Source organism: Equus przewalskii, chromosome 25, assembly GCF_037783145.1.
Source record: "Equus przewalskii isolate Varuska chromosome 25, EquPr2, whole genome shotgun sequence".
Taxonomy (NCBI): Eukaryota; Metazoa; Chordata; class Mammalia; order Perissodactyla; family Equidae; genus Equus; species Equus przewalskii.
The window spans coordinates 31,976,881-32,004,506 of record NC_091855.1 but is presented as its reverse complement, the minus strand read 5'-3'; the positions used below and the strand labels follow the sequence as shown (position 1 = coordinate 32,004,506).

The 27,626-nt window shown below is 37.6% G+C and overlaps 1 protein-coding gene across 1 annotated transcript in view; it reads right to left on the bottom strand.

Annotated features, from left to right (window-relative positions):
* Positions 1-4,257: 4,257 nt before the first annotated feature.
* The window catches only part of TTC8 (tetratricopeptide repeat domain 8), a 49,800-nt gene continuing 26,431 nt past the window's right edge, over positions 4,258-27,626 (bottom strand). Inside the window, exons 7-14 of the mRNA XM_008536408.2 lie at positions 26,881-26,966; positions 22,898-22,985; positions 20,595-20,705; positions 11,860-11,999; positions 10,259-10,433; positions 9,825-9,947; positions 6,915-6,998; positions 4,258-4,956 (exon numbers count right to left, since the gene is read on the bottom strand). Coding sequence (XP_008534630.1) covers positions 4,840-4,956; positions 6,915-6,998; positions 9,825-9,947; positions 10,259-10,433; positions 11,860-11,999; positions 20,595-20,705; positions 22,898-22,985; positions 26,881-26,966 — 924 coding nt within the window. The 3' untranslated portion in view covers positions 4,258-4,839. The remainder of the gene's footprint in view (positions 4,957-6,914; positions 6,999-9,824; positions 9,948-10,258; positions 10,434-11,859; positions 12,000-20,594; positions 20,706-22,897; positions 22,986-26,880; positions 26,967-27,626) is intronic.

Sequence of the window (27,626 nt, the reverse complement as noted above, 5' to 3'; positions counted from 1 at the left end):
TAGTGATACTCAACCACTTCATGTATAGCATAAGAAGCTTACAATTGTATACTTCCGTTTCTCCTCTCCTAGCTTTTGTACTATTGTCATACATTTTACTTAGGTATATGTTGTGAACTTCTATATAACACTACATTGTTATTATCTCTGTTTAAATAGTAAACTATATTTTTATATGTTTAAATAATAAAATATTTTATATATTTACTCATGTATTTACCATTTCTGGTGCTTTTCATTTCTTTGTGTTGATCTATATTTCCTCCAGATGTCATTTTCTGTGTCCCTAAAAGAAAACTTCCTTTAAAATCCCTTATAATGCTGGTCTGAAAAGTCTTTATTTCACCTTTGTTTTTGAAAGACATTGTCTCTAAGTATACAATTCTAAGTTGACTTTTTTCTTTCAGTACTTTAGAGATGTTTCTCCACTCCCTTCTTACTTTCATTGTTTCCAACAAGAAATCTACTGTCATCCTTATATCTATTCCTTTGTACATCACATGCCTCTTTCGGTCTTTTTCTGGCTTCTTTTAAGATTTACTCTTTATCATTGGTATCGAACAATTTTATTTTGATGTGCCCTCATGAGGTTTTCTTCATGTTTCTTGTGCATAGGGTTCATTCCATCTATTGGGTCTATGGGTTTACAGTGTTCATCAAATTTGGAAACATTTCAGCCATTACTTATTGAAATATTTCTTTCTGCCCCCCTCCCTCCTTTGAGGACTCCAATTACACATATATTAGGCTGCTTGAAGTTGACTACAACTCACTGATGTTTTATTCATTTCTTTTAGTGTTTTCTCTGCTTCATTTTAGGGAGTGTCTATATTTTCATGTCCCATCCAGACTCTGAGCTCCTCAGGGACAAAGCCTCATCATTGAGATGGGAAATAGAGGAAGAGAAACAGATTTGGAGGGGCTATTGATGAGTACTTCTTTTACTTGAATTTGAGGTGGCTCTGAGCTATCCAAGTAGAGATTCCAGATGAAAGTTGGAAATAAGGATCTGGAGGCAAGAGAGAGGATGGGACCTGAAACAGATTGGGAACCACTGGCATATGTATGGGAGTTGAATGTACTTTGAGAGAATGAGAATACTGAGGAAGAACAAAAAGAGGAGAATTAATTACAAAGTGTGAAGAATTGAACCCTGAATAATAAGACTTAAAGGATAAGCAAAAAAAAAAAAAAAACTATTGGGTAATTTGGAGTCTTTCATGAGATTGAGGAGTGCTCTAAGAAGTATGAGGAGAACCCAGAAAAGTGATGGCACCAAAGAAGTCAAAGGAGAAGAGAGTTTCAAGAGAGTGGTCAGTGCAAACAGTGAGAAAAGTCAAGTGAGACAAAGACTAGAAATTAACCCCTGAGACATCCTATGTTCATGAATCAGACTTAATATGAAGATGGCAATATTCCTCAAATCAATCTACAGATTCCACATCATCTGCTAATGGGGACGAGGTTTCTTTTGGGGATAGTGAAAATGTGTTTAAATTGATTATAGTTATGGTTGCCCAACTATGAATATATTAAAAACCATTGAATGGTACACTTTAAAAGAGAGAATTGTATGGTATATGAATAATATCTTTAAAAAGCTGTTATGTAAAAATAAGTAAATAAATAAGGAACCTCTGGACTTTCTCATTGGGGGTTACTCGTGACCTCAGTGAGAGCAGTTTCAACAGCGATGGGAGTGGAAGCCAGATTGAAGAGGGTCAAGGGATGAATGGGAGATGAGGAAGTAGGCAACATCACCGGCCCTTTCAAGGTGCTGTGACGAAAGGAGAGAGGGTAGTACTAGAAAGGGGGAAGATTTAAAAGGACCGTGATTTTTTTTTTTTTTTTAAAGTTAAACAATTCAGTAGAGAGAAAGAAATTGAAGCTATTCGATTAGAGCAGGTGCGGGCAGGGGGGCAGTGACACTTGTAAAGTATTGGAGCCCAAAAGAACTTGAGCTTTGAACACTGGAAGAGGGTCTCTCTTTTCTCTGATTTAAACAGGAAAAAAAGTCTTCCTTCCTAAAATCTGTCTAGCTCTGGACTTTTCTTCCCTAACATAACACGGTTGCTTTTTTCAAAAATTTCCATCATTTCCATTTTACCAACCAATTACTCCTTATTAGTCAGGATTCAGGTAAGGGAAAGGATCACATTGCAAGAAACATTACAGTCCCTAAAGATTATAATTTAATGTTTCTTTAACCTCAAGAACTTGGCTTTCATCTCAAGGAAGTAAAATGTCAGCATTTCTCAAAAATGTTAAGTTTTTAGCCAAAAGTAGCACTAATGTCATCTAAATGGAAGGATGTATAACTGTAGTTATTTTCAAATTGCTCAAAAAAATTTCCCCTAATATCTGAGCCTAGAGAACCATTATGGAACGTATCCACGGACCATTCCAATTTACCTATTCCCTAGAATTTAAAACTATCCTGTAGTGGCCTTTTATCTAAACTCAATTCCTAGATTTTTTTCCAAGGTTGAGTCTTCCTGCAGTATTTCTAACATCTTTGTTGGTTTTTTTGAATGCTTAAACTCAATCCCAGTTGAAAGCTTTTGGCAGAAATCCCTTATATTAATAAAGAGTTGGTGGTTAAAGTGTAGTGCTGTGTTCTCTTTGTTAATTTTCCTATCTCTAGGCCATAAATCATACCCCGATGGGTGCTGAATCCTGGGAAACACCATTCAGCAATGTAACAGAGCAGTTATGACTGTAGGGGGCTGGTTCAGATGTGACACATTCGGGAAGGAAGAACTTCTAACCTCAGTGATTACTTAGTGCGGGCAGCCTTCTGGCCATATCTCATTTTGCTCAGTTGGACGCTCAATGATATTAATTTTGGTTGCAGTTTGGACATGGGTTGGATAGCTTTTTAGCCATGGGAGAAGGCAACCGTTAAGCCTCCTTCTACAGAAAGGTTGGCACAGAAGCCAGAAGTTACGCAGTCCCGAAATAGTTTTGTTACAAAGATGCATGTAGCTCCTGATGCACATGTTATGTCATCATTCTGCCCTTAGCCATCCTGACTCATTCTTTGCACTGGTGTTCACATTGAATTAACATAAACTCAGGACAAAAATTTCTCTATCGCCTTAGGAACACTGACTCATTTATTTTTTGCTGTGTTCATATTTCCTTATTATTCAATTTTACGAATGCATATAACATTCATTTTAAATGACAGTAGCTTTATTTACAAGAGAACACTAGGAGGCAATTTAACATAGTGGTTAAGGGCACATATTCAGGGGGGCCATATTGCCTGCATTTGATCCCCAGCTCTGCCACTTCCTAGCATAATCTTGGGCAATTTACTTGACTTCTCTGTGCCTCATTTTTTCTCCTAAGTAAAATGGGAATAACAGCACCTCATAGGACTGCAGTGGGCATTCAATGAATTAATCCAATCCACATCAAGTCTCGGGAACAGGGCTAGATACATACAACGTCCTCAGCAAGTGCAAGCATTGTTATTAGCTTATTCTAAATTAGCTAAGAAAATGATTCACATTATAAAATTGGAACCTAAATATTGAATACAGTATTAGGAAATTTGATAGTGCTTACGGAAATTCTCATGAGCTACACAAGCACTAGCATGTCCTGGAGAACCAAGGAAGGTTCAAGCCTAAAGTGCAGAAACAAGATCCTGGGTTCTAGTCGTGACTGTGCCACCAACCAGCTGTGCAACCCTGGGCCTTGCTTTCTTCATCTGTGCCACGAAGAGATTCTACAAATTCTCTGAAGTTACCTCCAGCCTCTAACGATCTGTAATTCCTTGAATTCACAGGTAGCTAAGTAGTACTATTTAAATCTGAACAGAAACATCTATAAAAGAGTTCTCATGAAGTTAAAAATGAGAAATAACATGGACAGATCCCAAAGTCCAAATTACGAGTTCAAGTGGCCCTGGCCCTTTAACACATTTCCTTGTATGGACGCGTTAATGAGAGTTCCACTAGATACCGGAGAGGAGAGACTTGCCAGGATTTCACAAGGCACCATATGGAGAACAGCCTAACCTCCCTGGGGCTGACCACAGGTGGGACCCCGGGCCTTGAGTCCATTTCTAATCCTGCTGTAACAATGTGATGTCCCATGAATAGCTTCTCAGAAAGAAACAAAATTGGTGGTACATGATTTCAAATAAAATTTAAAATAATGACTTGATTTCTAAGATTACTGGACTTCTGAAAAACTTACTTTATCTGAGATGACTGAAATAAAAACTCATGAAAAATAACAATGATGTTGTTTTACATACTGATTTATTTAAAAGCACAATATATAAGAATATGTAGAGTGTCTCACAAAACATTTGATAAAAAAGAATTTTAAATACAAAATTTTTAAGCTTTAAATAAAGTCTTTACTTAGGAAAAATATACACACTTTTAGCCACAAAAGTGCAGTTTTAAAGGCAGATTTCAGACCTCTTAAGCTACGTGATACCTAATAGCTAGCTTAAGGGACATTACAGATGTGCATTTATAAATATTTGAGGAAGTTCATGAAAATGTTTTGTAAACATTATGAACAAACATTTAGCATATAATGTGGGAGAAAGTTGGATGATCTACTTAAAAATGGTTAAAGCTTATATTTTATAATATTATCTTATAAAATTACTATTATTATAAAGAATTCATTATACATTCTGGTTTAAATTCTCTTATGTCATCTTCACTAATATCAAGCACAGGTTTGTATTACATATATATATATATATATATATATATATATACACACACACACACACACATATATATACAGACTCTACTTTTTCCCTTGTATAATGCCCCTGCATAAGAATCTACTTGCTCCAAGGAACAATCAGAGCATGGCAAAATGCTGCTTTAGCTGTTTAATTAAATGTTGGGTATCCACATGATCTGGAAATGCTGCTTCAGACTTCTGAGCGGCAACATAGCTTCTCTGTAGATCCCCGATCTGTAAGAAACATCAGAAAAAGACCACAGAATGAGACCAGAAAAAATGAGTAAGAAAGCAAAAAATAAAAGACAGACTATCTGCCTATCGTAGAAATGCAAAGGTTCTTAAAGGTAAACTGCTTGATCTACTTTGACCTTAGAATTCTTTCACCCAGATTATAACTCAATCTTGAAAAATATATGAGAAAAAGAAAACAACCAATTATACAAACAATTTCTGTTCCATGATAGCTGTCTCGTTATGAATTCATAAACCCATGTTTTCTCTTCCTGTCACTGATAGTATTATAAAAATACAATGCCATTTGCAAGTTAAAACGGCCAGCTCTATGTAGCTCAGGAACACCATTTGTAATGTGCCACAGAGAAAGACATGTTTTGATTAGGGAATTCTCTTTTAAACAGAACACTCAAGCAAAAACTATTGTATTTAAGATAATAACATGCTCTAGGAGGTTTTAAATGGTGCTAGCAGAGTAATCTGGTTTTAAAAGTTTATAAAGGGTCTCTCTGATTTTCAATAAACTTTGTGTTAAAGTCCAGTCCCAAAGAAAAATACACACAGTATCTGAACCTATCTGAATATATCTTGATTCATGTGTACATTTCTAAAAAGAGGGTTTTCAGTGTGTGCACACAAAAAAATCTAGGTAATTCAATTCTGGTATTTTTTTGTAATGTATATATGCTAAAAACATGTTTCCTTTTTAAAATCATAGCATTTCTTTTTAACATACTATTTTCTCTTAGGAAAGTGTAGCCTTTTGTTTAAAGAAATATCTCATTTGGAGTTACATATTATTAAAATGTGCTAATATTCCTGAAGGAAAGCAATCGAGTCCTCTTTGCGGTTTAGGTGCGCAGCAGCACAGTGCAGGGGAAAACGCGTGGGCATCATCGGGAGCTGGGTGTGAATTCTGAACCTACCAGTGCCATGTGACCCTACGGAAGGTTCTAACCTCTACGAGCCTTCGGTTCCATTAGAATATAAGCTGCATGAGGCAGAGGTTGCTGTCTGTTTTATTCATTGCTAACATCGTCTGTGCCTACTACAGTGCCTGGTGTATAGCAGAGGCTCAACAAACGAAATATCAGTTGTACAAAAAAATGAGTGAGGGAGGCAAGGGATACCTACACTGCAGGGTTGTTGGGAGAATTAAAGAAGGTGTGTAGAGCCCCTGGAACAGTCTGGAACACTTAACAGTGAACAAAAATTACAACTTATGAAAGACAGCTTATTTTCAAAACAGAAATGAGAGTGCAGAGGCTTCGTGCTCATACTATGAAAAATGATGTATTTTTATAATGTCTGTTGGTCTATAAAGACTCTTATTTACATCAGCAAACATTTTTAGCCATTTCCTTATCCTCAAATCTCACCTCCGATGTTAAAAGAAGGTTTCCAAATAAAAAGTTAGCTATTAGACGTCTTTTGTTTATTTTCTTCTTATTATTAAAAATGGCACATGACTCCTTTTAGCTTTTGGATATCAACCGACTTGCAACACAGTATTAAAAGTTGCATTTTTCCCATACTTTCACAGCTAAAGCAGATTTTACTAATCTCCCTAATTTTACAGTAATCATGCCAGAGACTTGGTGGCAATATGATCTACTAATAACATACAGGATTTTTTTGCTGTAAAAGCCAATTACTAAATCATTCCCAAACCAGGAGTTACTTAATGAGTATTTTTCAATGACTAAATGTCATATTTTAAAACATAAAATAATTCTCCTGAAATCTATAATGGTGTTAAGTTTGGTCAATATTAAGTGACAAATTCCTTTACAGTTTATTAAACAGTCCCTTGAAGGAAAGACATGTATACAAAAATTGTTTTAAAAAATCACATTTTTCAGAAAGGCAGAATTTCCTTGATTATCTGCACTTTTTTTAAACCAAGAAAGAAAAAGAAACAGATGAGATGATACGTTAATAAAGAAAGAGAATACCTTATCAGAGATTGTTGCAAAATTAAAATGCGGCTCATACATATGGGGTGCTAAAGATGACGCAGTTTGTAACAGTGCCCTTGCCTGCGTGAAAAAAAAAGGAAAGAAAAGAAAAACCAAAGGTATATGAGCATAAATCATCACTATATTTCCGAGGTCTTTTTTTTTTTTTTGGTAAAAGAATCCTTCACCCAGGACAGGACCTTAATAAACAAGATCCTGTGATAAACACAGATGATATTCCTCATGAAATACAACTTACTAATACAGAGCTAACTATTTACATCTTGCGAAAATTATTTTAACAATAAAATGCTTCAGAATATGGAGAAAATAAAAGAATTGAGAACTCAGAGTAGATTTAAAGTTATTTGAGATCCACTGCTCTTGTAAAGTTCCTATTTCAATATGACATACGACTCAAAATATAATCCTCTCAATGCTAAAAAAGTCTTATTAATCCAGCTTTTGCTGCTGTTGATTGATTTTGTAGGCTTCTAATTACCCGTTCTCTAATGCAACAACCAAGACAACCAAAAAGCCATATTAAATTTCAAAGCCCCGAGGTCTGTGCTAGATGACAGTGAGCAAGCATTCATTATACTGCTGACCTGAAAAGGACAACTGAATGCAACTGAAAATGACAAGCTTTCTGTTCTCTAAAGTACTCAAAAACAAAATTCACATCATTTTTGTCCCCTACAGGCTCCAAGGTTCATACATCGCAGAGACCACTGAGTGACACGAGATGCTCATACATTCGTTGTTAAGACCACGAACTTGGCATTCCAGGCAGCTGAACAATCTCTTACTTGTAGCAAAACCCAAAACCTCTATCCACGACCCTGAGGACAAATTCGCAGATCTTTTTTTTCATGGAAAATAAAATACTTCATGTAAGATGGTGGATATGAATTTTTAATAAAATGGGGTTAGTATCATGAAAGCTTTCATCAAAACATTTCTATACCAGAGAAAGTACAATGATTAGGAGGGAAAGAAAATCAGCAATGTGGTAACAGAGAAAACCACAAACAAATCCTTGCTTGGATATGGACACAGGCAAAGTTCCGTGAAGAACAAGTTCCCATTTAGAGTAGTTACTTTTTGTTTATAAAATACAAATCCATCCTATTGACCGTGGGGGAATTTATGAAATAAAAGCAACAGCCAGTGATGTTTCTTCCCTCGCTTTGTTTAAAGCTCATCACTGTGCTTAGGAGACCAGGTTGGAGGTTACCGTCCTGGCAGCTGCTCACTATGTCTGCAGCTGTGAGGAAAGTTACTTGCCCTCCTCAGGTGCGTTTCTTCATCTCTAAAGTAGAGAATGTAATAATATCTACCCCTGATTGCCATTAATATTGTATGAGTATAGTTAGCATTTTTAACTTTCTGTTACGTACATAATAATAATACCATTTATTAAGCATCTACCCTGTGCTCAATACCATGCCAAGTGCTTGACACACATGATCTGCTAATCGTCACAAAAACACCTTCAGGTACTGTTATTACCTGATCTTACGCATCACCCACTCATGCCACAAATATTGACTGAGCACCTACCCTGTGCCAGGCACTGTCACTGGTGCTGACAACAGAGCAGTTAGAAGACAGAAGGTCCCTTCTTTCACACAGCTACCATTCTACATCCTACATATCAATTTGAAAATATCTCATAAAACGATAAGCACTGCAAAGAAAGAAACAGTAGGAGATGTGATAGTGCCTGAGGGCTCCTTTAGACTGACGCTGGAGATGGCCTTTCTAAGGAGGTGGCAATTAAGCTGAGACCTGAACAACAAAAAGAAAAAAGTTATTGCAGGATGGAAGAAGATGGTTGCAAAGGCCCTACAGTAAGAATGGGCGCTGCACCTCTGCAGAAGAGTGAGGCAGCTAAGGCGTCCGACATCAGTAGGAAAGAAGCAGTGGCAAAGGGGGGTCTGAGAAGGAGCCAGAGGGTAGGTTACATGGGGCCTTGTAGGCCAAGGTTTGAAGTCCAGATTTTATTCCAAATGCAAGCAGAAGCCCCTGGAAGATGCTAAGCAAAGCAGCAATAAAACAGTCTTGTTTTGGGGGCCGGCCTGGTGGCGCAGCAGTTAAGTTCAGACGTTCCGCTTCAGCGGCCCAGGGGTTGCCGGTTCAGATGCTGGGTGCAGACCTAAGCACTGCTTATCAAGCCATGCTGTGGCAGGCATCCCACATATAAACTGGAGGAAGATGGGCACGAATGTTAGCTCAGGGCCCATTTTCCTCAGCAAAAAGAGGAGGATTGACAGTAGATGTTAGCTCAGGGCTAATCTTTCTCGGAAAAAAAATAATAATAATCTTGTTTTTTAAAAAATCCCTTAGGCTGTTCTGAGGAGGATGCATTACAGGGTGCCCTTACTCACTGATGTAAGTGGAAACAAAGAGACCAACTAGGAGACTCTTGCAGGAGTCCAGGCAAGAGATGAGAGCAGTGTGGAGCTGGGTGGTAGGAGAGGAGAAAAGTGGCCAGGTTCAGGATGTGGCCTGGAGGAAGAACTGAGGGGGCTTGCCGAGCACGACAGGGGCATGGGGTGGCAGGGAGAGGCAGTAGGAAAAGATAGGTGTCAAGAGGGGCTCCTAAGATTCTGACTCGAGCAGGGGGATGGTGGATGGAGGACTATGAAGAGTGGAGCAGCTCACTAAGACAGGGAAGACCGGGAGGTGCCCATTTGTCCTAATAAAATTAAGCGTTCTATTTTAGATACAGAAAGGTTAAGTAACTTGTCCAAGGTCACATCACTCAAAGGTGACAGAGCTGGGATTCAAACCCAGGCCTGTCAGGCTGTACAGCTCACTTTAAAATATGCAATAGTAGCCACAAGTGACAACTTTTCTTTGAAGAGAGCAGATGGTCCCTTGGGACACAGGTAGTTCACTGACCTGTTCGACATGGCCCTTCCGCATCTCCAGCACAGCCAGGTTGTTGTAGGCTTCGGCGTGGTTATTGTTGTTGACCAGAGCCAGCCTGAAGCACTGATGGGCCAAATTTGTGTCTCCTATTCCCTACAAAAGAAAAGCACATATTCGCAGACACAAATCCATATGCTTCCTCCTGCCATCTCTTCCCTTCTTTCCTCATATAAGTCTTTTCTGCTACCATAGAAAAAGCAACAAGTACCGATCACAAGAATCAAGTGTGAATTTTATGTAAGAAGATTTAACCCAGGAATATAAAATGAGCTGTAGGGACCCCTAGAAATCTCTAATTTGCTAAATAAGACCATAACCAAACCTGAATTTACAACCCCTGAAAATTTCCTCTAACTTGTGGCTACCTTTTCTATAACAGAAATTATAATAGAGAAATAACATACCACAGCTACATGTCCCAAGTTGTACCAGACATCAGCTGCCTCTTCTTCGTTTTCAGCCAGAGAAAGGGCACGTTCAAATGAGGTCAGAGTCATATCATACTGCTGGGCATAGAAGCAACACAGCCCCAGATTGTTAAAAAGCTGGCAGTTATAAACACCCATCTGCAGAAGTCGCCTTTTAGAAAAAGAGCACACAAATTTTGGTGTCAGATGAACTTTATAAATATTAACGCATATACCTTTATAAAGTTAGAAATGAATTCACTTTATAATTTTTAATACTCCCAAAGAATATAAACAGAAAGTATTATAGTAAATGAAAAAAATTTTAAAGCAAATACAAAAGCATGTCTTTTTTATTGGTACTAGTCATGGGAAATGTATCCAGAGGCAAGGTCAGAAACAACTTAATCAAGTTTTTTCCCCCAAAAGCTCTGTTACAGAACCAAAACAAGAAATAAGTAGTCACATAAAGTAAAACCCACACATTTTTTGCTTCATAAAGCTTTGGTGCCCATAGGTGAATACCTAAGACCTTCTAATCTAATTTGAAGACTGTGTTTAGCATGTATCTCCAAGTTTTCATAAAGCTTTGGTGCCCATAGGTGAATACCTAAGACCTTCTAATCTAATTTGAAGACTGTGTTTAGCATGTATCTCCAAGTTTTCAATTGAATCGGTCTTGTTTTTGGTTACCTGTAATGTGCAGTTTAGCTACGTCTACTGACATCCTATGAGCTTCCACCCAGAAAGACAAGCCCATCAGTGGATCCCTATGACATCCACTTAGCTTTCACGCTACAGCTCAAAAACCCCATTTTGTTTCTATGCGTCAATTCCAAAGGCCAAGGGACAAGAGAGTTCAAGGAAGTAAATGAAAATCCACCTCAGCTGCCCTGAGGAACCCATGGCCCACGCTGGGGGCTGGGGAGCAGAGTCAGCTGCATGTGCTCAAGAGAGCCTTCATATCATTATGTTTCAGGCTTCTAGCATATGTTTGGAAAGAATTCTTGTCAGCTGCCAGTTATCTCCTTGCGTATCACCTAAGGGCTGAAGAGGATATAAAATTATTTTAAGAAACCATCTATAGGATAAAATAAGTATGTGCTCACAAGAGAACCAGTCAACAGAATTTATTTAGATTTGGAAAAATATTTGGACAAGAGCTGACAGTATTTCACAAAATGGGAATCCTGTTCCAGGTCCTCATCAGGCTCAGAACCTGCAGCCTACTGATCTTTGCAAATTGTGTCATTATTTCAGCGTCAGGGTCCTTATACTATGTATAGTGGTTTTAATGGAGGCAGTGATGGTGAGAAGTGCCCAGTATTGGCTGATGACAAAATGGCTAACTCATATAATGACATGGTGTTAAAAACTCAAGCAGTTGTCTAGGTATATTTCTGTAAGATGCCAACTAATTGTGCATTTCCAAATGAGGGGTTTCACTTTAATGCTCATAAAACATCTGCGTGTTTGAATTTTTAGTCTCATATAGACATGGCTTATCCATCATTTCTCTACATTTTCATTCCATCTTTATTATTGTTTCACTAGTATTTCACAGGAATGTGGTTCTACAAGTTGAATGGAAAGCGCACCTGTAAAACCGGAGAGCTACTTCTGGCTGATCAGAATAAAAGTGGTTGCTTCCAATGCATGCGATGGCTTCCACATGAGTATTGTCCTGTTTCAAAACTTCTTTGTAGTATTCAGCTGCTGATGAAATATTGTTCATTTCCTATTCCCCATCAGGACAGAAGAGCAGTACTTTATTAATATTGAACAAGAAATTATTTTTCTTCTGAGTGGTTTACATTCTTTCATTCAATAAATATTTATTAAGAGTGTGCCGTGTGCCAGACTCTGTTCCAGGCCCTGGGAACACTGTAGGAACAAAAAGATAAAGTTACTATCTTCAAGGAGGTTACATCTGGTAAGGAAGACCAAAAAATGAACAAATATGTAATATAATGTCAGGCAAGGACAAGTGATGCAAAGAAACAGAGCAGGGTAAGGAGAGGGGGAGGGAGGGAGGGAGGGTGCTGCTTCCGAAGGGGCGGAGGAGCAGTCACTTCAGAGGAGGTGCCATGTGCGCAGAGGCCTGAGTGAAGCTGGGGACGGAGACCTGAGCGCATCTCGGGGAGGCACAATCTGGGCAGAGGGCACAGCAACGGTAGAGCCCAAGGTGGGAACACACTAGCAGGAAGAACCACACAAAGGCGAGTGAGGCTGTGAAGAGGAAGAGTGGCGCAAAAGGACATCAGAGGGCAGCCGGGAGCTCTGTCGGCCATGGTAGGAACTTCAGGGTTTTTTCAACATGGAAGGAAAGCCATTAGAGCGTTCAGAGCAGAGGAGTAACGTGATTGTATTTAGTTTTTTAAAGAATAACTTGGTGGCTACACACAGGATATGCCAAAGTGGGGAGGGAATGGTAGCCAGGAGACTGGGAGTCTCCCTGATAATCATAAATAAACGTAGTTAATGTTATTAATGAACGTTACATCTCTCAAAGCCACCTTCAAGGCCAGTTCAGCCTCCACACCCTTCATGGAGATTTCTCTAATGCCCTCACTTCACACAGCTCTCTTCTGCCTCTCAAATCACATGATAGATTGTGTGAACCATTCACTCAGTCTCATCATGTGAGGACTCACATATTTTTATCATAACATTTTATCAAATCTAAGAGACTCCACTGATTGTTAAGAAGTGCCAAACAATGCTTTCTTATCACATAGAATTTTTTTTTTTTACCTCCATAGACTTCAGTTTTGTTTTTTTAACTTAAGGACTTTATTTTTTTAGAGCTGGTTTAGGTTCACAGAAAAACTGAGGGGATCGTACAGAGATACATGCATTTCATTATGCAGTATCAAAAAAATTACATCCATTAATACTATCCCCAATCTCATCAACATTAGTACTGTAAAACTAGCTTTGACCTTGCTGGACCCCTTGAAAGGGTCTCAGGGACCCCTAGGAATCCCTGGACCAAACTTTGAGAAATGTTGACATTAAAATGATATTTGAGGTCTTTCTTCCCACTCCTACTCACTCATTCCCATGAGATAAATTGAACATACTTGTCTCTGCCCCTTCTGGGTCTCTTTGGAAGCCACTCCACCTGCAAGATGGCCACATTCTCTGCCCCGCCGTGTGGAGCAGGTTCCCCGGGTGGAGAAGGACCACAGGTCTGTGACAGGGTGGACTGTCTGTCTAACTCAGAGGCAGAACTCTATTAAGTCCTTTTGGTCATAGACCTAAAATCACATGCTCCAATTCTGCTTTTCCCAGTAATAAACTAAATGGTTTATCCTCCATTTTGTCTGACTCTTGTATCTATCTCTCAGCTGGTTCCCAATTTGGAGTGAGGAACAGGGGTGTTATTTATTAGTCCCTTAAAACCCCAATAAAACATTCACAGGTTGATCCAAACTCATCCTTTATATACATTTTTCACATGATTTATATTTGAAATTCTTATTCAAAGTCCTGCCAGGATTTAGTCCCTTAAGAGGTTTTTTCACTGATTGCTTATAGCTGAAAATCTTTTTTCAAAACACAGCGCTGTTGACACATTTGTTAATTAATTGTTAGTTCATCTTCTCCTGAATTTTGCATTCCTCTTATGTGCAACCATTCCAAATATCCTTCATATTTTAAGAACCCACTGAAAAGTACAAAAAAATAAAGAATTTCAATAGAAGTATATTTTCTATTTTTTGGTAAAACGAGCCTCATAAAACTTAAAAGAAAAGAACAAATGAGTATCTTACCTCCCTGCAACCCCCACTCCCACACATACACTCAAATCCTTCCCTGCTATAGACTGAATGTTTGTGCCCCCCTAAAATTCATATTGAAGCCCTAATCCCCAGTGTGATAGCATTTGGAGGTGGAGTCTTTGGGAGGTGATCAGGTCATGAGGGTGAGGCCCTTATGAATGGGATTAGTGCCCTTAAAGAAGAGACACCAGAGGAATGATCGCTCTGTCCACCATGCGAGGATACAGCAAAAAGGTGTCCATTTACAGACCAGGAAGAGGGCCCTAAAACTAGGAACCAAATTAGCCAGGACCTTGATCTTGGACTTCCTAGCCTCCAGAGCTGTGAGAAATAAATTTCTATTGTTTAAGTCACCTAGCTTATGGTATTTTCTTATAGCAGCCTGAGCAGATTAAGACATTCTCCTTCCAAAGAATAATCTCCACACCTAGGCAGCAACCTGACCGGTGAGCCTTAATGGCTCCATGAAGCACAGGGTTCTAAGAACATGACTTTTCTGGTTTCCAGGGCAACAGCATCCCACAGTGTAAGGCTTCAGTGTTCCAGCTGCCAAAACTGGTGTATTAGGCTGCTTGGGTTGCTGTAAAAAAATACCATAGACTAGGTGGCTTAAACAATAAAAATTTATTTTCCCACAGGTCTGGAGGCCAGAAGTCCAAGATCAAGGGGTCAGCATGGTCGGGTTCTAGTAAGGACTCTTCCTGGCTGGCAGAGGGATGCCTCCTCACTGAGTCCTCATATGACAGAGAGAGAGAGAGGGAGAGAGAGAGAACAAGATCTCTGGTGTCTCTTCTTTTAAGGGCATTAATCCCATCATGAGGGGTCGACCCTCATGAGCTCACCTAAACGTAATTATCTCCCAAAAGCCCCCATCTCTAAATACTATCACACTGAGGAGTTAGGACTTCAACATATAAATTTGGGAGGAACACAATTCAGTCCATACCAGGCAGCAACGTCCAAGGCAAAGAAGGCTCCAGCCTGAATAGCTAGTTATTTCAAGGCTTTCAGTTCTATCAAATTACCTTAGAATGTCTGTATACTTCATTAATGGGCACAGAATTAATTTATGTAATCTTCAGGAATTTTAGACTGAAACTAACATGTTTTTGGCAATGTCATATGTAGTTTTTCAAACTTGTTATTGTAAAATACATGCTTATGCTAAATAAATGTAAACACTGCAAAAGGGCTTAAAAGGAAAATGTCCCAAATCCCCTCCCCTCCCCTCCCCAAATCCCAGTCAGTAGATGCTCTGATAATAGTTTCTTGAGTATTCTTCACGAAATTTTGTTCACATATATGCACACATCCATGTATGCATGTTTTAACCACAAACAGAATCATTCTGCACATTCTGATATAGTTTATTGTTTGTACTCTCAGTGTCTTGACACTCTTTCCAGATGAATAGAAAGAGCTCTACTCCATTACTTTTTCACTTCTGCATAGTTTTCCATCAATACATAGACCACAATTTATTTAACCAGCCCCTTGTTGATGAAGCATTAGTTTGTTTCCATTTTTTTACCATAAAAAAATACTATAAAACCCTCTTTGTACGTATCTTTGCATACTTGTATGAAAAGATCCTTAAGGAAAATTCCTAGGAGTAAAATTGCTGGGCCAAAGAGCACAGACATTTAAAAATTTCATCTGTAAGTGCAAACAGTCTCCAAATGGGTTGTATCAATGGACACTCCCAGCAACAATGTTCATATGTGGAGTTTATTTGACAAGTCTAGCTGCCATAGAACTCATCCATCTTTATCAACCTAAGTGAAAAATGGCATAACATTATTTTAGTTTTTATTTCTTTAATCATGACTGAGGTTAGGCATTTAACACACCAGATATTGATATTTCCTTTTCATGAACTGCCAATTCATGTCCTTTTCCCTTTTTCCTATCCTACCTTTTGCCCTTTTATTATCGATTTGTGTGTATGAGGGACTTGGGTGGGAAACTGTCCTCCTGAACGCAGGAGAGCTGGAGGCAGAGATGGGGCCCTGCTTTCTCCTTCCAGATGAAATGAGCCTGTGCCGATGCTGATTTCAATTAAAAAACCAGCAAGGTCCAGTGTTTATAAACGTTCCCTTCAGAGGAAAAGCACAGATGGCTTGGTTAGGTTCTTCCAGGTCGGTGTTAACCAAGCCCCAGCATGAAAGGGTGGTGGTGCAGCCAAAATGCAGCTGGAGTTTGGCTGTTGTTTCATCTCTGGGGTGATTTGACTCACATGGAGAGGGTCAATGGCCACTGTGTAGGCTAGTAGGAAAACAAAGACCTACGCAAAAGCCACACCACAGTCTGACCCAGAACTACTCTGAGGAAACACCTAGTTTCCATAAATATTTACATTCTTGACTAAACAAATGAGAATTTGTGTGTGGGCACGCGCTTTTGTATATGTATGTGTGTCTGTGTGTAATTTGTCCATCAACCTGTAAACCACCCAAAACCCAGCAATTTTTTAAGCATGTGTAGATTGAGGAAACTAAAAGTAGCCTTTTGACTGTCCTAAGTATAGCAAATATTTTCCCCATTTGATATTTTTATCTTTTTTTTGTTTTGGTTTTTATTTTTGCTATATAGAAATTTTATGTTCAAATTTATCAATTATGATTTTCTGACTTTGTATCATGCTTAGAAAGATCTTCTTCATTTTAAGTTTATACAAATAATTCATCTGTGTTTTCTTCTGAAACTTTCATGATTTTAAATCTTTGAGTCATCTGGCAGTAATAGATTCTTTTAGTATAAGACATCATTACTCATTCAGCTCTATTTTTTATCTATTAAATAATCCAATAATCCAACTGATTTAATAAGCAATCTTTCCACATCATAAATTTTCATATGTATGAACATATGTAGACTCTATTTTGGTCCTTTTATCTATTCCTGCATCAGAATTGTTTAAATTATAGTAGCTCTAGAATAAATTTTTTATTAATGTAGATTTAAAATAATATTTTCAAGTTTATCAATGTCACTTCAAGTATATAAATAACTGTGGTATCATTATGTGACTTTTACAGTGGTTATTTTTGAACGAATTCACAAAATACTAACTATAATTAGATTTTTAGTTATTTAAAATAAAATTTCAAATAACTAAGGAAGTGAATGTTGCAGTGGTTCTCAAACTCTGTTATACGTCAGAATCACCTAGTGAGCTCGTTAAATATACAAATGCCTGAGCCCCACCTTCCAGGATGCCTGATTCACTACGTAGGGGATGAGCTGTACTTTTCAAACACTTTCATAGTCATTTTTATACACAGTAAAGTTCAAGGACCACTAGAATAATATTTCCCAGGGTCATGTTTCTAATTCAAACGCCTTTTAACAAAGAACAGTTCAAATAAAGACCTGGCTTTCACATGGATAAACAAAATGCCTCAAGAAAAAGTAAAACCACAACCAAATCAATTTAGCAAGGATAAATCATTTTAAACAACTTTCTGTACAAAACAAGCAATGACAAATAGGCAGCACAAGATGAAGTTCATTTTAAAATAGAAAACATTTAAAAGAATCAAGACCAAAATGAAAGTGATAAATGAAAAGAACATAAAGAGAGCTTCTCCAGAGAATAGAATGATGTACACACAAAAACCCCTGAAGGCATATGTAGTGTAGGCTGCAATACTAAGGAACAAACTTTACCAATTAACTCTAAATCCATTGTCACATAAAGAGAAAAAGAATACACTGGAAATCTCTGTGTGGTAAACCTTGGCATAAGGGAAATTAACTACGTAAATTCAAGGGGAAATACTGCATCCGACTATTGCAAGTCTGTGCTTAGTCCCTGACCACCCTACTTGTGCATGACATCATCCCCAAACTAGGATGCTTTCCTCTCCACTTCTTTCTTCCTTCAAGTGCAAACTTTAATTCCACTTTTCTCAGAAAGCCTTCCCCTGTACACTCAAAAAAGAATATGTTCCTCCAACTCCTGGCCAAACCCACAGCAGAGAATGGAAGCAGGTAGCTGATTAAAGTCTCCACTCGAGAGTCACGACCTATCCCAGCCATAGCAACAGTGACTATAACAGAGGTTTGGAAGGAATTCTGACCAGCAACCACATGTTAAAGACGCCATCGTTCACTAGCTCTTTCTGCCAGCACTTTCTGCCTAAGAAGAGAAGGGCAGAAGACTGAAAGGTGCAGAAGGCAGAGCCTAAAGGTCAAAGAGCGCCGAGTGCATCGGTCACCACTACACATGAATTCCACTGGTTTCAAAAGTCGATTCTATTTAATCTCCTTCCTTTCTAAGCTTCTTGGTCAAAATTTAGTTCATGTTCAACTCAGGTTCACACAAGTAAACATACAGAGATACTGATATACTATTTTTATTGAATGTTCAAAATCTTCTATTTACAAGTTTATAAAAATTATATTTCAAAAGGGAAAACATTTCTAGACAATTCAAAAATAGTATTTGTTTTTCATTTTAAAAGTAATGCATGTTCATTAAAGAAAACCTAGGAAATAGAGAAATTATAAAGAAGAACATAAAAGTCATTTATATACTACCATCCAAATATAGTATTAACTATTAATACCTTGCATTCTTTTTCTAGCAAAATAATTTTAAAACATCATACCTAGCATTTCAAGAAATTTAAAAGAGAATAGAGATGCTTCTGTTCAACATTGTACTGGAAGTCCTAAACAATAAGATATTTTTAAAGATTTTATTTTTTTCCTTTTTCTCCCCAAAGCCCCCCGGTACATAGTTGTATATTCTTCATTGTGGGTCCATCTAGTTGTGGCATGTGGGATGCTGCCTCAGCGTGGTCTGATGAGCAGTGCCATGTCCGCGCCCAGGATTCGAACCAACAAAACACTGGGCCGCCTGCAGCGGAGCACGAGAACTTAACCACTCGGCCACGGGGCCAGCCCCAACAATAAGATATTTTTAAAGCGGTAAAATGACTGAAATGAGGAGATGAAACTGTATTTGCAGATGATGATTATTTTAATTACTTAGAAAATTTAAGAGAATCTATGGATAAGATATTAAAATTTAAACAGAGTATTTAGCTAGGTTGTTAGTATCAAATCAACTTCAAAAAATTAATGCATTCCTACTCACCAGAAATAATCAAATAGAAAATACAATAGAAAAAAAAAAGGATTTCATTCATAGTTATACCCAGGAATACATCTGGGCAGAAGAGTTAACATAGCAGGTCTGAGAATGCTATTCTTAGAAAGGCCGGCTCAGAAGGTTGGCCATTTGCTGGCATCTGAGAATGTGGCTGGTTCCTTATATTGATATAAAACTTTCCCCAAATGAAAAGAGTGGCTCACTATACCTAAACTGTTTGGACAAACAATGTGGTTTATGCTGAATACCTGCTTCACTTCTTGGAGTCTGGGATTTTGGTACATGACAGACAGAAGGTGCCTATATGACCAGCCCCCAGTAACACCCTTGTATACCAAGTCTCTAATGAGCTTCCCTGATAGGCAACCCTTCACACATGTCATCATAAATTGTTGCTGAAAGAATTAAGTGTGTCCTGCATGACTACACTGGGGCAGAACTCTTGGAAGCTTGTGCCTCATTTCCTCTGAACTTTGCCCCATGTACCTTTTCTCTTTGCTCTGGATGTTTCTAATAAATTATCAAACCTCAGGGTGGTTTCGGGGACCCCCAACAAAATACCTTTATGGAGGTAATTATAAAACATTTATTGAACGACAAAAAAAGAAAACCAAGGTAAATGGAGAGTTATATCATGACTGAGAGTGGGAAGAAAGGCCGCTCCCCCGCCCCCCATCATTCATATATTCAATGCAATTCCAATCAATAAACCTGCAAGGTTATTTTTTTAATGGTTCTTGAGAAGTCGATCCTCATATCAATATGGAGGAGCAAAGGCTCAATAATAACCAGCTATGAAGAGGAACAGGTGGTAGAATTTGCCCACCTGGTATCAGGAATTATTGGAAAGCTATAGGCATTAGGCAGCAAGGAGGGTATCTCACCGGGGTTTTTCATGGAATTTGACAACATGACTCTAAAATTTATAAGAATAAGCCAAAGTCCAAAATAGCCAAGATGTTCCTGATGAAGACGAACAAAGTGCCCTACCAAAGAGTATTACAAAGCTATAGTAATTAAGATAGTATAACACTGGTATAAGGATAGGCAAACAGACCAATAGAACAGAATAGAAAGCCTCAAGATATACCTACCACATATAGAAAAAATTGATATTTGACATTATAGACCTCAGGAAAAGGATCAACAAATTTGCTAAGACAAATAGCTATCTCTAGGGGGAAACTAATTTAAATCTCTATCTCATACCATTCTCTATACTTTTCTGTATGTTTGAAATATTTCATAATAAAAACTTAGCTTGACTAAATGCATACACTAAAATCTCTTATTCTATTGGTAAACCACAGGCCAACAATCATAATTTTATAAACTGTTCTTCTTGCTAGGATCTCAAGGGACTATGAGCTTACTTAAGAAGCATATAACTTCAAGGTTACATCAACTTTTTGAATAATATGAACCTTACCTCATAGATCCTGGCAATTCCACAAAGTAGGGTTACTTCTCCTGGAAACTTATCTAAGCCTTGTTTGTAAAGATTTAAAGCAGTCACAGGTTGATCCAATGAGATGTAAACCTAAAACCAAGACACAGTTCAATAAGAGCAATGGTTCTTAAAATAATAGTATTTGTTACAATTTTGTAAAAATTGCTTACTAACAAATTATCTCCTAGATACCACAGTAAAAAAATTTCAGAAATGTGTAGAATTAATTTTCAACAATGATGTTATAGTTTTGTCTCCTCATATTGCATATGAAGAATTCATTCATTTATTCCTTCAACAAATGCTCATTGCAGGCTTACTATTGTCACAGATACTGAGCAGTAACTAGACAAGAAAGGATCAAGGGAAAACCCTTTGAGGATAGAACAGACATGAGTATGTCTAAAGGCTGGCACTAAGGAATCAATCCTAAGACTGAAGTGGAAGATGCAGGAGAAAGGGGGAACGACCCATGGAACAAGGTCTGAGAAAGAGCAGCAGGCGAGAGCTTGTGGAAGGGTCGTTTTGGAAAAAGACCCTCAGAAATAGAGGAGAAACTGATTGTGAGGTATGGTGTCAGGAAGTTGAGAGAGTTAGCCCTTGATGGCTTCCACTTAACTAGCAATTAGGACATTAGCATGGATAAACCATACACTTCATAAGAATTTCTAAAATAGAGAATTATTTTATGATTAGAAACATAAGATTATGACATTTTTTTCTTCATGATCATGGATCCTCTATTTCTTCCTAAACACTTAGACTGTGCTTTGAAGGAGGACCAACTGGATACAGAGAAAACCGTTTACAGTGTTTATGGCTAAAGTATGAGATTAGAGGGAGAGATATGGATGAAACCTTCTCAGTTTTTACCTTATATGCTTCAGAACTGCTTTATTAAATATAATACATAATAATTTAATATACTAATATAAAATATTTGATAATTTTTTAAATTAACAATCCAAATTTTTAAGAAATAAGGTTTTTCCTAAAATCTGCTTGATCTCTATTATTTAGCAATCCTTCCTTCATATACTAAAGAAAATACGTACACTTTACCTCTATACAGTCATGTAAGCAATAACAGATTTAAACAAATCAACTTATGGATAAATAAGTCAAACCATGTATTTAACAATAGTTAAAATTAAAAGTACATTTTTTTAACCACGTGGCAAGTGATTATCCATTAAGATGACAGTCAAATAGTGTGACTTGAGTTTTAATTTCAAGCTATCAGAAAAGTTTAAAAGTGCACTGGGATGCTCAGAAACTTCTTTAAGAATTTAAGTTTAATATATAATGCATAGAAGATAGACTTAGATACCGGATAGTTTCAAACATTTTTGAAAACCACTGTAAACATACTAATATTAGCACAGTAAGTTTATACAGCACAATTTTCATTTTGTTTCCTTTTAGTATGCCAATTTTTAATACCATATTTAGGAGGTAGTAGTACTTCCTTTTGCATCTCATCTTCTTTTCAATGTGCTTTACCATACTTTTTAATTTAAAAAATTCTTAAAGATACAGCAAGATGAATTCATAACCACCAGTTCATCAAACATTTCTTTTCAGGCAGCCTTGCTGAGGGTGAAGTAACTTTATCCCAAAACTGAAAATTATAGGTGGCCCTGCACTTCTCTTGTGGCTATGGGTGGCACTAACGGGGCAGTGAGCAGGCTCTGGAATCAGAAAGTCCTGGGTTTGAATGCTGGCTCTTAACAGCCAAGTGATCCTGAAAATCTTACTTATCCTGTTATCCTCCTTTTCCTTAAGGGTACAAAGGAGAAGCTATAAGGGTTAAATTAAACTGCATATGGAATGGACCTGATACCATACTTTACACTGAGTAGGTGCTCAATAAAGGGGAATGTTGTTTTTGTTATTATGGAAGAGACAAGAAATGAAGGACCTACACAAAAACAATCCCTATTCTCTACAGTCCACTTAGGCGCAAGACTGTGGTAAAAAAGAAGGCCTCTCTGGGGCCTATTATGCATGGGGGTGGAAAGCCCCTGGTATTTTCTTCTGCTCCGATGGGCAATCTTTCAAAAGGGTTTTCTTATTTTTCATGGCAATCAGTTTCTCCTGGGATGGTTACCCTCCACATGTTCTCACGTTTCCCCTTGCTATAAAGAAAAATAAGTTAAGACTGAACATGCTAACTTGCCGAATATTCCTGAAGAAACTGGCAACTCTCCCCGTGCATTGAGCAGAACTAAACACTTACTCCAAGAAGACCGATTTCACTCAAATTAAGAATACTTACTTACTTTCGCCAAGTAGAGGAACGTATCTACCATTTCCTGCTGCTTCAGGGCTGATTTAAACTGTTTTTCTGCTTCACGATACATTCCTAACCTAAGAACAACCATTAAAAAAATTAGACGTTGAACTTAAAAATAAACACTACCGCATTTATTCATACCCTGAGGATATGAATAGAGATAAATTACATCTATAGGAGTAAGCATGTACCAAAGAAGGTAATGTTGTACACACACATATATTAACATAAATGTTTACACAGTTCAGCAAAAAGTTGCCTATTTCCCAAATTCACTGTCTGTCTAATGCTCAAATGCTATGTAAAGAGTCTGTCAGAAGCCTAGTCACAGCAGGACTAATAGCTGCCAGGAGCCAGGTCACAGCAGTCCACCACCCAAAGAGCTTATGATCAGCTGGACATATGGTAAGCGACCTGAATAAATGCTTACTCTCCATCTTCCTGGAAGAACTGAAGGGTGACACTTCTTTGAAAACATCTTCCGCTCTGAGACAAAACACCATTTTTAAAGCTATTCTTAAACAGTTTTGATGTAAGTAGTAATTGCCATCTGAGTATAAAGCTATACTATTTTGTTATTCTAGAAACATTTTCTTTTCCTTTTTTAATATCTGATACTGATTGTCCTATCTACAAATTTGAGACTTGCTCCTTGCGTAACTAAAACTGTCCTGATGTCAGCACCCATCTCTTCTGCCTAGGGAACATTTTGTTACCACTAAATCAATCATTAAAGCACACTTCAGCCTGTCCTTAATAGATCTGTTGGGCTTTCTCATAACTACTCAACCCTAGCCATCTAAGAGCTACTTAGGCACTTTATAACAACGCTTTTATTTTGTGAAATAAAGTCAGAACAAAACACAGTATGTCCCATTGTGCTACTTTCATTTAAAGGCTTGAGAGAATAGCTTGATCTTTTCTCCTAACCTAAGCCCCAAGCGTTGGTGTGGCTATACCCAAATAGCCGTTGGAAGACATGGTGATTAAACAGGTTAAAAGCGACCCCAAACAACTGGCCTAAAGTTAGAGGACGTGTGACATGGCAGAAACACCCCCCTCTTCAAAGGTCTCACAACTTTTACAGGAGCATTTATAAAATGTTATCAAAGAACTCTAAAAGTTCTGGAAAACTGCATATTTACATACATAACTTCAACTGAACATGCTAGTCTTAAACACAGCTGAAGTTGAGTCACTAAATTCCATGAACACCTAATTATCCATGAGAGTCTATATATTTGTATTGACCAAGTCCTCTCTTTCCAAAAATGATTTAAAAGGGATTATAAGAAAAGATACGTATAAAACAAGAATATGAAAACAGAAATGGATTTTTTTAAAAAAACAATGGAGATGGAAGGATAAACGAAAAACAAACAAAAAAGCAATCTGAGTTATTGAGCTACCTGGAAACCAAAGAAAGGAAGGAAAGATGGGTCATATGTTTTTATTGCTGCATCCTCAAAGGATAACTTCTTCTAGTACTGTCAAACAGGGATTTACCACATGAGTTCTTATGTAAAGGAAACAGAGTGGACCATGTATAAAGAAAGTTTAGGAACAATGAAAACATTAGTTAGGTGAATGAACACACACCAATATCAGAGAGTCAGAGTCCAGAGACAAATCCCCACCAACTGCCAACTTTTTCTCTCCAATTTAATGCAATAACCATTGTCAAAGCACCAACTGCACATTTCATGCACATTTCATGATGGCAAGAAGATGGAAAAATGAAGATAACAACTATATCCTGTCCTGAAGGCACCAATAAAGACTGAAACAAAACATGTTCACAAATAAATTTAATTGTATTATGGCAAAGAGACAAAAAAGTGCTTTGAGAGCACAGAGGGGGAGCACACCAGGATAGTTTCAGGGAGAAAGTGACAGGCAAGATTTTGACAGATAGAGTAAAGTGGGGCTGGGGGGACATTTCAGATAGAAGCAAATTATCAGCATAAGCACACAGGCAGGAAAGTACACAGCATGTTAGGGCAACACTGAGTTGTTTTAGTTTAACTAGAAAAGGGAACATAATAAGGAATGGGAGAAAGTGAGACATATGAGCAAACATGTAGACTGGGACAAGATCATGGATGGCACACTTAAAATCCAGATTTCATTCTAGAGGTAATGGAGATTAACCAAAGTATCCAACAAGAGCTGTTTTGTCACAACCAGTTACTCCAACAGTGGTATATAGGAAGGATGGATAGGGTGAGAAAATGGAGAGAAAATCCAGATAAGAAGCTAACGTGACAACTGAAACAAATGACACTAAAAGCCAGAAGTAGGGCATCTGAGTGGGAACGGGTAGTAAGGGAGCAACGTGAAAGCTATTGCAGAGGACGATCCAGGAGCACTTCACAATCAGGAGCAAAGAGACGGAAGTCAATTGGGGGCTGTATCCTCTGGTAATGCATCCTTGACCTCTCCAGTCGAAGTTGGGAGCTCCTTCTCTGGACTCCCACTGTACCACCCTGCGCTTGCTTCTACCATAACAGAAACCACACTTATAATTGGTTAATGTCTTCTCTCCCCCATTCAATTGTAAACTATTTGAAGGAAGGGACTATCTAATAAATATTTGTAACCTCTGTGCCTGGCAGGGTAGCTGCTCATTAAATATTTTACTGAGTGAGTGAATGAATGAATGAATGAATGCTGAATACATAATAAAGATGAGAAGCTACTAAAGAACAGAGAAGAAGAATAATTAATATGACAAAGTGCACTCATTTAAATGCCATTCTATGGATGGCAGAAGGAATCCAAGTTGTGCTTTTTTTAATTATTAAAGGTTTCTGAAGGTTTTGCTTAGAAGCTCAAGATTTCAAGCTTGTCTTCAGAAATTATATTCATAAGAGTTTAATGTCATAATGGTCTAAAATTACCTTTTAGCAGAAAACACTTCCTCAATCTAACAGCAAGAAAAAATAGAGTTCGATGTGAAATATCTAAATGGAAAGTAGGCTTACTTTCAACAGTAGAAGAAGGAGTATCCTTTTTATTCCATTTATACATTCCTTTACCTCAGTGTTTGACTCACAACTAAAGTTTATAAGTATTGAAGGACGTTCACAGTAACCAATCTACATCGTTTTGAATAATAAAAAGCATTTATCTTTATAAAATATAATTGCTCATTTATCTCTACTTTTCAAATGCTTTAAATGCATTTCAACATCAGGCAACAATTTTCAGATCTTATTTACTAATTGCTGTATAATATTTATTCATAAAATTAATTACAACTTTTCTGATCTCTCAATTAATTTGCTTAAAAGTGTGTTTAAAAATTAAGTAAATTAATATAAGAATATTTCAATCCTAGAGAAACACTATGGAATTGTGCAAATAGTAAGAGAACTGGCATCAGAAAGTTGAGCGCAAATTCTTGTTCTGACACTTAACTAGCTATACGAATCTGGACAAGTCATTTTATCTTTCGGAGGCTCAATTTTTCTCATTGGGACAAAGGGCTAATCACAGCAACTACCTCCAAGGTGCTGAGAGATTTAAGTGAGATAATGTAACATACGGATAAGCTATCTCTTATCTGCAAAGCATTTTACAGATGTGAGGCATCAGTGGAAATAAGAAAGACTTGAGAGCCAAGGGGAGTGGAGTGGGAATCAACAGACTCGATCATAGTCCCAGAACGTTACTAACTAGTTCTTGATGCAAATCATATCCACTCTCTGGCCTCAGCTTTCTCATCAGAAGAGAGGTGTTTGACCTGATGGTCTCAGTTTCCCCTCCCCAGTTCCAAAATTTTATTATTCTAAAGGTGTCAGTTCTTAGTGCTACCAGGTGATTGTTAAGTAAATGTTTCTCAAGTAAACCAAAGACACAGTTCTCATTTCTTCATGAGGAAATCTATAAAAAAAAACAAGTTATCAGATTTGAGACTCTCAAATATGTTGCCACTTCTAAGCCCTTCAAAAATAATCAAATTTTTACCTGTAGTAACATTTTCCAATCTGCACTTTCCACCACCAGTCCTTGAACTGAGAATGCTCTGTAGAAAGGGCAGCCAAATCCAAAGCCTTTGAAAACAAGTCATTTTAGATTAGGATTTTCTTTTCCAACAATAAACAGAAACAATAAATAATGAAATAAACCATACAATTAGCATAAATCAAAACATGCATTAGAAATCAGACAGAAACTCAAGTTGCTCATATTTCCAGATGGCCCCACCAATTTTCCCTAAATAATCAGTTCCAGACCAGAGGGCTGACAGCAGATGAGAAGTAAACATTGATCAATGGGAAGCAGATGCACAATATATTTGAATACAATTTTAATATACAAGGTACAAAATCGATAATAAAAAATCCCTAAGTTTTTACCCCCTCCCCACCAAAATGCCTCCAAACTTAGCGGCAGTCAAGCCTTTGGTGTGTGAGTCAGGTCCAATTGCAGGGACCACTTTCAAGACAGATGTGGAGAAAGAGAGAAAGATCAAGTGTGTAGACAGAAAAATGTCTGAAAAACAGGATCATGAAGAGTGAAAGGAGCAGAAGTCCTAGGGTAACCGTCATCTTCAACAACCATCGTGCCGTTATTCTGACATCACCGGACATTCCAGGAATTCTAGGGGTCAGACTTTCCTTTGCAGCAGACTGAAAAAGATCTTAACTGCTTTCATATTTTACATGTGTTTATCCCTTTCTAATCTCTTCTAGTTTGTTCCTTCTATTGTT